Source organism: Wickerhamomyces ciferrii, contig 00019 (genome assembly GCF_000313485.1).
Source record: "Wickerhamomyces ciferrii WGS project CAIF00000000 data, strain NRRL Y-1031 F-60-10, contig 00019, whole genome shotgun sequence".
Taxonomy (NCBI): Eukaryota; Fungi; Ascomycota; class Saccharomycetes; order Phaffomycetales; family Wickerhamomycetaceae; genus Hansenula; species Hansenula ciferrii.
The window spans coordinates 17,579-29,794 of NW_011887721.1; the positions used below are offsets into that span (position 1 = coordinate 17,579).

A 12,216-nucleotide genomic window follows, 5' to 3' on the forward strand; every position below is an offset into this window, starting at 1 on the left:
TGGTGACGTGTTTTCTGTGTCTGAATTGGTCTTTATTTGAATGTTCTAGCTGATGAAAATAATTTCAGTCTCCTTAAACACTGTGGGTTCTGGAATTGATTTGACGCGATGAGAATGTGAATGCAAATCTGACCTGATCTGGTAATACTGTGATAAATGATCTCTGACAATTATGTTTGATAGCTCAGTAAAAGAAGCGACAGAATTGATAGCGATTGTTTAGGATTTAATTGTTTTATTGAGAAAGCAAAAAGTGATTTGTTGATGTTTTAAAAGTTTTCTGTTTGTTGTATAAACACTATTTTATTTTTGGCGTAAACTTTCATGTGTTCAGCTAGTTATCGCACTATCGCCTTTAATTTTCAACTTTTGGCGCAGTTATTCGTTATTCGCAAATTGCTATCACCACACGCTCGGCTGTAAGTTTGACATTTTCGTACTGTTGCGATTTTATTTTTAGCCTTTTTGCGCAATTATAACGACATGTTTACCAAAAGGGAAATCAAGGGGTTTTGGCGTAAAATAGATAAGGAATATATTCCTTACTTGATTAAATTAATATCATAAACGTTCGTTAATTTGTACTTCTATATACAATTATTATGGGGTATCTCTAATGGTTCTCATTGTTGACTGCTTCCTTGGTACCAACAATCAGGTACTATTAAAATATATCTATCCATAGCTTCACGGAATCTATTCTTATATTGTCTTGGTGTAACAACCGTTGGTTCTTTTGTACCACCACCAACTAACCCTTTTTCTTTAACCCAACTTTCTAATTTTTTATCCCATGTAAATGTTCTAATACAATCAATTATACCAACTGTTAAATTCTTAGATTCATCATCAATACCAATAACTAATGAATAATCCATGACATTCATTTTAGCTAAAAATAATGTATCATTCCATAATGATGCTCTTAATAATTTTTTATCATATTCTCGAACAAATAATGGACTTTCATAAATATATTCAACCATATTTTCATCTAATAAAACTTCATTTTCTTTACCTGTTTTTTCAACATGTCTATTTCTCATTGAACCTTTTAAATCAAAAATTCTTGATGTTTTTTTATTATAAAATAAATTCTCCATAATTAAAACATCTAATTTAATATTTTTACCATTAATTGGATTTTTAATTTGAATTTGATAAAATCCAAAAATTTTAGCAATAACTGTTGGTAAATCATGAAATAATGCTTGTGCCATATATTCAAAATAACTTGGTGCAAATTTAACAAATGAATCTAATTCTGCATTTGATAATTCTTTAATAACTAATCGATCATCTAATGTTTTTAAAAATGCTGATCCACTTTTACCACCTGCTGAATCCCATTTAATACATCTTGATAAACTTTGAATGAAATTATCTTCTAATCCACATTTACGACGGAATGCATCAAATTGCTCTGCAAAGAATATTTTACATGATAATAATGTACCAGCTTCTTGAAATTGATATTTTAAATGCACTGCAGTTTTTTTAAGCATTGCAATTTCCAGATCTTCAGATTTATTCATTGGTGGTTCAGTTTTAGTAGATCTATTTTGTGATTTGCCTTCAAATGTTGAGGTATTAGCACTGAGATTTTGTTGTTGCGGTATTGTGGTTGATGAAGAAGTTTGTGCTGGAGCTGTTGAAGGATTTCCTGGATTATTTTGTCTTAAAACATCAATTTTTTGATCATAATCTGGTAAACTTAAACAAAATGCAATCAATGAACTTGGTTCATCTTCACGAACAACAACATCCGAATCAACAAATATATGTTCTGTTGGTGAAATAGGATATTCTAATGGTTTCCATAAAGTTGCAGATCTATCAGCCCAGAAATTTGTTAAAGTTTTCATTAATGAAACTCTTTCAGGTTGAGGAATTTCAGTCTTCATATTCTCTTCTTTTATACCATCTTCCAATACTTTACTTTTATTCTTAATTTCCTTTTCTGAATTTTCCAAGGTCTTCTTACCAAATTCGTCAGTTGCTTGTTCTGCAGCTTGATCTTCTTCTTCAACCGCATCTCTAACATTCTTATAAACCTCAACAATTGGTTTAGATGAAGCAACTGGGGCAGCTTTATATCTATTTTGAATCAGCTTCAGTCTTTCCTTTTCACGTTGCATTTCAAATTCTTTGGATAATGTTTCAAAATGGATTTGATCAAAATAATTTGCTAATTTAGAAACTTTACTATCTTCAATTTTAGCTTGATCTGAACTTTTTAAACTTGAATTATTACTACTCATACTCTTTTGGCGTCCTTCTTTTAATTGAATTTCAAGATCTTTTGTACTAATTCCAAACTTTGGTTTTGGTAATTTACCATTTTTCAAAAATTCTGGTTTATTTGGAGATGATGATAAATTACTGAAGTCTCTCTCATTCAGTGGTGTATGACCTTGTGATAAAGCTTTGGTTTCCAGATCAAAATAACCATTTTTATTATCAGGTTTAATAGGTGTAGTAAATCCCATAGAAACATTGGATAAGGTTTTGGTATGATGAGGAAGTGGTGTAGGATGATGATGCAATGGTACACTTGAATTTTTCAATTTCTGACTATCTGAACTTCCTGTAGACAACACTCTTCTTGGATCAACTTGTTCACTAAGTAATTTCTCCATTCTATTGACTTTTTCCAGAACTTTACTTGGTTTTGGACTATTGGTTGCGCTTGTATTGAAATTATTAGATCCAATAATTGAGCTATCAGAAACGGTTCTAGTTCCATTAGTCTTTTGAATATTTTCATAACTTTCTTGTTTGTTTCCATCTTTCTTTTCATTTTGAAAATGCTGTTCATCATCACTATCATCATTTAATGTGGTTGTTGTATCTTTTTCAGTTTTTGATTGTGAAGCAGATGGTCTTTCATCATTATTATCCAAGAAAAATCTTTTCAATTGTAATGTTGTAATACGTGCAATATCTTTTTCAGATGGTAAGAAATTTTTTTCAAATTCAGTAAACTCTAAATCCCATTCAACACTTAAATCTTGAACATATCTTAATACAGAGTTTAATTGTAAATGTTCAATAGCTTCTGTAGAATCATAAATTGCACTCAACATTTGTAAAACATCATTCTGTTCTTGATGTGCTTTTGCTTTTAATTCTTCAATTTTTTGATTACCAGCATCCATTTTTTCATTTGAAGTACTATCAACTTTAACTCTTGTTAATCTTGCTAAAACACTATTGAAAAAGTTTGTAGCTTTTTCTAAAATGAAGTCACGCAGTTCAATTTTTAATTTTATATCAATATTTGGTCTCCATGAAACTTTTGCTCTTGGAACAATCAATTCCAATAAATCAACAGTTGAATATTCCATTCTTACGGTCAAATCATTTAAACTAAAATATTTGATATGATCTTTAGCAAAATCATGAGAACAGTTACCTAAATTTGTTGAAGAATGTTTTTTACTCCAAAATAATAATTCAAGATATTTACCAAATGAAAATTTCCAGGTTGTTTCACTCATTGGTAAAAATGGTGATGTATGACCACATTGTTTACAAAAACTCCAAGTTAAAATAACATTTTGCAGTGTAGGTATTCTTGATTGAAATTTTTCAACCATAACATCAACTTTACCATGACCATGAACATAACTTCTATAATGATCTTGTAGTAACCCACCACAACCTTCTGAACATCCAGTATTAGCAGAGTAAATCAAATGTTCAACGTATTGACCAATAGTCATATCATTATCCCAATAGTAATCAATTTGCAGTGGATGAGGTCCAATACATGGTGTTGCAGTTTTAGTAGAAACCATTGAATAAAGAAATATGATATTTTGGTGAGCTAATGGATCTAATAAATCTGGTGCAAATGAACTGAAAAGTTCCCATTGTCTTGATCTAATATTAAAACTTTCTTCTAATGACGAAATATTCTCTTTTGAAACGTAATCAAAAATTTTAACAATTTCACCATCTGATAAATTACGTGAACCAATCTCATTTGACAAATTAGCTAAATGGACATCTTTCGAAATTTGTTGCGTACTTAATTCTTCAAACTCCTTTTGGGCATCTTGTAGTTTTCTTTGAATTTGTCTTGTTCTAATTAATAAAAATGGTGCATCAAATTGAACAGTTGGTGATGTAGACAATAACCTTTTATTGAATCTGTTTAAAAATGAATCACCAAACCCTGTAACTTCTTCTGAAGATTTATTAACCATCTTATTATAAAAGTCCTGTGATAAATACATAAAATTATCTCTGTACATTGCAGTTTCTAATTTTAAATTAGAAGTAGCATAAACCATAAATTCAGTAACATCTTTAATTTTACGTAAAAGTTCTTTATCACCACCTCTAATTAATAAAGTGCAACCAAGCCTATGTTCACAACCAGTTAAAAACATAAAAGTCTTTGTAGTGTTTTTATAGGCATAAGTTTTCACATCAAGTGAATCACAAGTACCAAGTTTAAGATTTAAAGCTAATTTATCCATAGTTATCACTATATCAGCTTGAGTCATCCTTGAAATTCTCTCAATAACTTGAGGTTTCATGTTTGAAGCAACTGCGATACCAGCTTCGTCTAATAATTGTAGAGCCAGTCCACTAACATTAGCACCAACAAAGACAACATCTGGATTTAATGCAACAATTCTTCCAACTAATTTATTAAGATATTCCTTTTCTTGAGCCAACACTGGTTCTAAACTCATAAAATGTTGTTCAGTTCTCATATATTCTAATGGGAACATAATTAATGCAATTCTTGGGTTTGATATATGTCTAGGCATTGATTTTAATGAGAATAACTTAGAAAAGATAACACCATCAATTGATTCACAACTTGATAAATTACCACCTGCAAGTCTTTTAAGTTTAATATATTGCCTTATATCCATATTATCACCACCACGAACATTATAATCCACAGTTTCAATAGATCTAAGCATTGGCATTAAAACATTTGTCCATTCATCTATATTATCCACAGTGGAATCTTTTAAGCCTTGAAATAGTAAATTTTTCAAATGAAGTATACAAACATCATTTAATTCTGAAGTGTATTTTGTTGGGGTTATATTTTCCTTTGTAGTTATTAAATTTAATGAAGCTGAAGCATCAGGTGAACTTGGATTATATAAATCAAAATCATTAAATCTATACAGTGATTGATTTTGAGGACGTGCAATACTTTTACTTTTTCTTCTATTCTTCATTCTTAATAATGACGCTTGAGCCCGATCTAATGACCTTGTATTACTTCTTGATAATCTTGTTCTAACATCAACTCTTGATTGATCTGGTATATCAGATTTATCTAAATGTAAAGCAGCATAAATTGACATTGAACCTTCATCTTCAGAATCTGAAAATTGATGATCTGTTGAAGGTGAATCAAAATTATTTTCTGTATCTTCTTGATGTTCATTTGTACTAAAATTAAAAGTACTATTTGAATGATGAGAATTAACATAATCTGCAAATGATGTTTCTGTATTATGTCTTAATAAACTTGAATGACCATTAGTACCGTTCAAGTTATTATAGTGTTGATGTTGATGTTGATGTTGATCACCATTATTTCTTTGATACGTTGGATAAGTTAATTTTCTTTCTAAACCTTTCCTTCTACCAAAATTTGTAGTATGAATTGAAGAAATTCTTGAATTAAAAGATCTTGATACTGGGATTTCCACAGATTCACCTTTACGAGTTGCAGGAATTGCCATTCTTGGTGGTGGGGTTGGAGCAGTAACAAATGGCATATTATTATCATCAATTGGAGTTGAAGGTAAGATACTTTCTTGATCCATGTTTAGTTGATTAATATTATTATTATTATCATGATTATGTGTTGGTTCAATATAACTTTCCTCCATTATTGAAGATTCATCACTTGAATCGTTGTATTCTGTAGCAAAACTTAAACAAGTTTTACAAACTCTCATTTTACCATTATGATTAAATTTTTCACCAGGAATTAAAGTTGTACAAGCACCACAAAAAATTTGACCACATATTCTACAATGATGTTTTCTTCTAAAAGTTGTAAATAAACGACCACAACTAAAACATTCAGTTGAAGTTTCATCTTTCATCCAATATTCTTTTGATATTAATCCACCTGATTTCATTGCATCTTTTTTTTTATTATTTAAAAACCCAAAGAGGAAACTTTTGGAAAATGAAGTTGCAAGAGATGAAGTACTAATCTGTGATGCATTATCATCATCAAATCTATGATGAGATGGTTGATAATTATGACGATTAATAGTTATTGGTAATGTTTTATTTTCAAATTCTGGTGAAGTGAAATTATTTGGATTTCTATTTGGAATCATACCTCTATTATTTATAACTGAAGGTGGACGAGAAGAATTTTGTTGTGAAATGTTAACATTACTGGGTATTCCTGATAGAGTTGAAGTTGGAGCAAATGAACTTAATCTAAGACCACCAGTGGTACTAATAGCTTTAGTTCCAGTTGCCGATGTTGAGGTTGGTGGTGGGTTCACAGATACGTTTGTCACTATTGAAGGAACTGATGATTTTATTGATGAATGTATGGAATTTGCTTCTGATACTGATACAACAGGTGGAGCAATTGATTCTTGGATAGGTAAATGTATTTGATCTTCAGCAACAGCGGGATTGTTCAGGTTCATGAACAAGTTCTCATTGATTCTCTTACTGTTAGCCTCTGCATTGCTATCGTTCTTGTTGTATAGTGGTTTTGCTCTAGCAGGTGTGATTGTAGTTGTAGTTGTAGCAGCAGCAGCAGTGGCAGCATTAGCTGTATTAATACCATTAGCAGTTGTGTCCTGTTGAAGGGTCTCAACCTCCACGGGATCTTCTGGTGGGAAAGACATGATTTTGCCTCCCAGCAAGTCCTCTGGAAGCATATCACTATTCATGGTGGGCAGCTTCTCTGGTATTCTGATATCACCACTAGCGCCCAGGTCGCTTCTTCTCTGAGATTGATGAATTTGAACTTTGCAGTAGGAAAAATCAATTGACTTTAATAAACAAAAATTCCAAAATCAAAACAAAACAAAAAAAGCAGCGCGAAAATGTGTCAATTTAACCAGGAGCCAATACTGGCCATTTTGTCAGGGCTGAAACTAAACTTGACTCGGTTAGATCTTGGTTGAGTGTCAAAGAGATCAAATAGGTTGGACAATGGTATGGCTGGTGAATTGTTCAGTGAGGTGCTCAGTGGTACCGCAGTTTGTGCTTGTGCTTATGGTGCTGGGGTCGTTGTTCCAGATTGTTTGCGGGTACGATGAAATAATCCCAGTGAATTTTAAACAACTACAAAGTCAAATGTCAACTAATCGATTAAATTTAAACAATACTGATGAATTAAACCATTTCTTACATTTCAACAAGACTAGAGTACCTGGGTCTAAGAACTCAATTGAGGTACAAGATTATATTTTGAACCATTTCAACAACTTAACATCAAGATCCGAGATCCCATGGGAAATTGAATTGGATAATTTCCAAGAACGAGGTTATAATTTTACAAATATCATTGTTTCTAAAAAACCTAAATCATTTTCCAACAAGGGCAAGTACTTGGTACTTGCTGCACATTATGATACTTTATTGAAACCAAAAGGTTTCATTGGTGCTATAGATAGTGCAGTATCATGTGGTATTTTATTAGATATAGCAGAATCATTATCTCAAGTTTTAGATTTACATTTCCAAGATTTTGCATATGATATGAATCTTGGTCTAAAATTTATATTTTTCGATGGTGAAGAAGCTTTTGAAAAATGGTCACCTACTGATTCTATATATGGAGCTCGTCATTTATATGAAAAATGGCACCATGAAGCTAAAATTAAAGATATTGAATTGTTAATTCTCCTAGATTTATTGGGTGCACCAGATCCCAAATCAAATCAAGTTCCAAGTTATTTTGCAGAGACACATGATAATTATAATGATTTAACGTTATTAGAGAATAGATTAGTTGAAAATTTCCCTTCATTATATGATAATTCATATCAATCAAAATATTTAAATGTGGTTCAAGATGAGTTCATCGTGCCTCAAGTAACCATGGAAGATGATCATTTACCATTTTTAAAAGCAGGTGTTCCAGTTTTGCATTTAATACCTTCAAGATTCCCTAAACAATGGCATAGAAAGAAAGATAATTTCCATAATGTTGATTTACAAGCTGTTAACCGTTGGAATTTGTTATTGAAAGCGTATGTACTCGAACATTTGGAGATCACAGAGCCATTTACATACAATCCATAAATAATATAAAATGAATAGTTTATATGAATGGTGTACTGATGTACTAGATAATCATTACATCCGAACACCTCCCCATGTTTCCTTTAATTAATTTCGCGAATTTTGCTTCTTATCGAGGAATTTGTTTCTTTTTAAATTTTAGTGAGAAGAAACCAATTTTAATTTGACACCATTCTATTGTAAATCTCAATTGCAAAGAATTTGTTTTATTTAATCATCAACTACTGAAAGCTTGCTAATAAGTTGTGTCATAATTGTCTCAAAGAACTTGTGGTTGGTTTTTAATTAAGATTAAGTGCTAGGAATTGCTGTTTATTAAGGGGTTGATTATACTCCATATTTGATCAGTTTGCCATACAATTTACAGAAGATAATAAAGGGGTTAATACAAGTCAAATTCGAGTCTAAAAGTGTTCAATATGAAGCTGAAGCTTGTGCCTATAATATGTGCACTCATAGTGGTACCAACTTTTGCTAAAGAGACTTTTTTAAATGGTGAATCTATTCAACCTTCATTAATGACCAACTCCGTTAAAATGGCAAATGGTGAAGATATTTTCGAAGATGATAAATGTCCTCCATGCTTCAATTGTATGCTACCAGCATTTGAATGTAAACAGTTTTCTAAATGTAATGAATTCAATGGTCAATGTGAATGTATTGATGGGTTTGGAGGTCAAGATTGTTCTGAACCTTTATGTGGTGGGTTAACTAATGACGATTCAAATAATGATCATAGACCAATTAGAAAAGGTGATAGTTGTGATTGTGAAGATGGTTGGGGTGGTATTAACTGTAATGTTTGTCAACAAGATTCTGTTTGTGATGCATTCATGCCTGAAGGTTTATCTGGTACTTGTTATAAAAATGGTATGCTAGTTAATAAATTTCATCAAATGTGTGATGTTACAAATAAGAAAATTGTGGAAATTTTGAATGGTAAAAAACCTCAAGTTACTTTTAGTTGTGATAAATCTAAAAATCAATGTAATTTCCAATTTTGGATTGCTGAAATGGAAAGTTTTTATTGTGATTTATCCACTTGTGATTATCAATTTGATTTAAATTCAAATTCTTCACATTATAAATGTAAAGATGTTGCTTGTAAATGTGTTCCTGGAAGAATGTTATGTGGTGAAAAAGGTTCAATTGATATTTCTGATTTCTTAACTGAAACTATTCAAGGTCCAGGTGATTTTTCATGTGATTTAAAGGATAAGAATTGTAAATTTTCTGAACCAAGTATGGATGATTTAATTTTATCAGTTTTCGGTGATAATCATATCACTTTACATTGTGAATCTGGTGAATGTATTCACTATAGTGAAATTCCAGGTTATGATATACCTAAAAAACCAACTTTCACTTTACAAAATTTATTCACTATAATTACTGTTATTATTGGTGTTGTTGCACTTATAGTTGCATCTATTTTAGCTATAAGGAAATCTCCATTATTTACAACTGGTAAAATTTCATTAGATGATTCATCTTCAACAAATGGAAATGATGAAGATGATGATGAACAAGATGATTTATTGAATTACACACCTGTTACTTTAACTTTTGAAAATGTTTCATATTCTGTTGGTTCAAGATCTATTGTAAATAATGTTTCTGGTATTGTTAAACCTGGTGAAATGCTTGCCATTATGGGTGGTTCAGGTGCAGGTAAAACAACTTTATTAGATATTTTAGCTCAAAAAAATAAAAATGGTACTGTTTCAGGTGATATTAAAGTTAATGGTAATCTTGTTTCTAAAAATGATTTGAAAAAAATTATTGGATTTGTTGATCAAGAAGATTATTTATTATCAACTTTAACAGTTTATGAAACTGTTTTGAATAGTGCATTACTAAGATTACCAAGAGATATGAGTTTCAAGGCAAAAGAACGTAAAGTTTATGAAGTTTTAAAAGAATTAAGAATTTTAAATATTAAAGATAGAACAATTGGATCTGATTTTGAAAGAGGTATTTCAGGTGGTGAAAAAAGAAGAGTTTCAATTGCTTGTGAATTAGTCACTTCACCAAGTGTTTTATTCTTGGATGAACCAACATCTGGGTTAGATGCAAATAATGCAAGTAATGTTATTGAATGTCTTGTTAGATTAACTAAAAAATACCAAAGAACTTTAGTGTTCACAATTCATCAACCAAGATCTAATATTGTTTCCTTATTTGATAAATTGGTATTATTAGCAAATGGTGAATTGATTTATTCTGGTGATATGATTCAATGTAATGAATTTTTCTATAATAATGGTTATAAATGTCCAAAGGGTTATAATATTGCAGATTATTTAATTGATATTACATTCAATGAAAAACATCGTCATTCAAGACGAGAACAGTTCCAAATTCCTGGTATTGATGAAGAAAATGCTGATTTCGAAGATGAAGCTGAGGAAGACATTCATCGTCCAACAAGATCAAGTAGCAATACAAGTGATGCACAAAGAGAATGGGAACATTTTGCAGTTCATAGAGATGAAGCCGGTTTTAATAAGGCAGATTCACAAAAACCACATACAGAACCTCGTAAAAAATCTAAAATTTATGAAATTTTTAAAAATTCAACAAATTTTGAAATGTTAAAAAATGATATTGAAACTTCAATTGCTGAAGGTGATGAAATAGTTTTCAAAGGTAATTATAAAACTGCAACATTTACTAGTCAATTGGTTATTTTATCTTCGAGAACATTTAAAAATCTTTATAGAAGTCCAAAACTTTTATTAGGTTCATATTTACTTTCCATTTTCATGGGATTTTTCTGTGGATTTTTATATTACAATATTGATAATGATATAAGTGGATTTCAAAATAGATTAGGTTTATTTTTTTTCTTTTTATCATTTTTTGGATTTTCAACATTAACTGGATTACATTCATTTTCAATAGAAAGAATTATTTTTTTGAAAGAACGTTCAAATAATTATTATCATCCATTAAGTTATTATATTACCAAAATAATTTGTGATGTTTTACCATTAAGAATTTTCCCACCAATAATTTTAACAAGTATTGCATATCCATTAATTGGATTAAATTTAGAAAATAATGGATTTATTAAATGTCTTTTAATTTTGGTCTTATTTAATTTAACAGTTTCTGTGGAAATTTTGATCATTGGTATATTAGTTAAAGATTCAAGCAATGCCACTATGATCGGTGTCTTGACGTTGTTATTTTCACTATTATTCTCTGGGTTATTTATAAATAAAGATAGTTTAAAATTTGGATTTTTACAATATTTAAGTATGTTCCATTATGGGTATGAAGCATTAGCTGTTAATGAAGTTAAAAGTTTAATTTTAAGAGAGAAAAAATACGGATTATCAATTGAAATTCCAGGTGCAACTATTTTAAGTACTTTTGGATTTGATGTTGGTGGATTATTTAAAGATGTTATATTTTTAGCTTTATGGAATATTTTCTTTTTAATCTTAGGTTATTTATCATTATATTTCTATGTTGTTGAACAAAGATGAAGATTAAAAGTTGATTTTGAAGTCATGATTTACCTCAAAGGTAGAAAAGTGTTTTTTAAATAGAATTTACATATAAAATTTTAATTTTAGTAATTTTTATTATAGAAAAGAGCAATACTGGTTATTGTACCTTATAAGCGTACAGCTAAATGTAGATGATGAAAAGCTACTACTTTTGAGATATTGATATAATAACGTCTGGAATGTATCGATTCGTCTTCTCCATTCTAACTAATATTATATTATATGATATCCCTATAGCTACCATCGATGTCGATCCCCATATTATTATATTGGCGTAATTTAGTACAAGCTAGATTATACATAGTTATTGACATCTCAGTTAGTTAGTTTACTAATTAGAAGGTTAAATTCCACTCTGATGTATATTTGTAGTAGCTGCTCGTTCACTTATATATAATAAAATCTCACCATTAACGAGAAGCTAATTTTT

At 30.1% G+C, this 12,216-nt stretch overlaps 3 protein-coding genes across 3 annotated transcripts; 2 read left to right on the forward strand and 1 right to left on the reverse strand.

Moving 5' to 3' along the window:
* Positions 1 to 623: 623 nt before the first annotated feature.
* On the reverse strand, positions 624 to 6,908 carry FAB1 (1-phosphatidylinositol-3-phosphate 5-kinase; the record flags this gene model as incomplete). The annotated part of the gene is made up of 1 exon (XM_011278460.1): positions 624 to 6,908. One exon carries the CDS (start codon positions 6,906 to 6,908, stop codon positions 624 to 626), a length of 6,285 nt encoding a protein of 2,094 aa, XP_011276762.1.
* Positions 6,909 to 7,317: 409 nt separating this feature from the next.
* Positions 7,318 to 8,268, forward strand: BN7_928 (uncharacterized protein; the record flags this gene model as incomplete). The annotated part of the gene is made up of 1 exon (XM_011278461.1): positions 7,318 to 8,268. One exon carries the CDS (start codon positions 7,318 to 7,320, stop codon positions 8,266 to 8,268), a length of 951 nt encoding a protein of 316 aa, XP_011276763.1.
* Positions 8,269 to 8,687: 419 nt separating this feature from the next.
* ADP1 (putative ATP-dependent permease ADP1) lies at positions 8,688 to 11,762 on the forward strand (the record flags this gene model as incomplete). Its single annotated transcript, XM_011278462.1, has 1 exon — positions 8,688 to 11,762. One exon carries the CDS (start codon positions 8,688 to 8,690, stop codon positions 11,760 to 11,762), a length of 3,075 nt encoding a protein of 1,024 aa, XP_011276764.1.
* Positions 11,763 to 12,216: the final 454 nt, after the last annotated feature.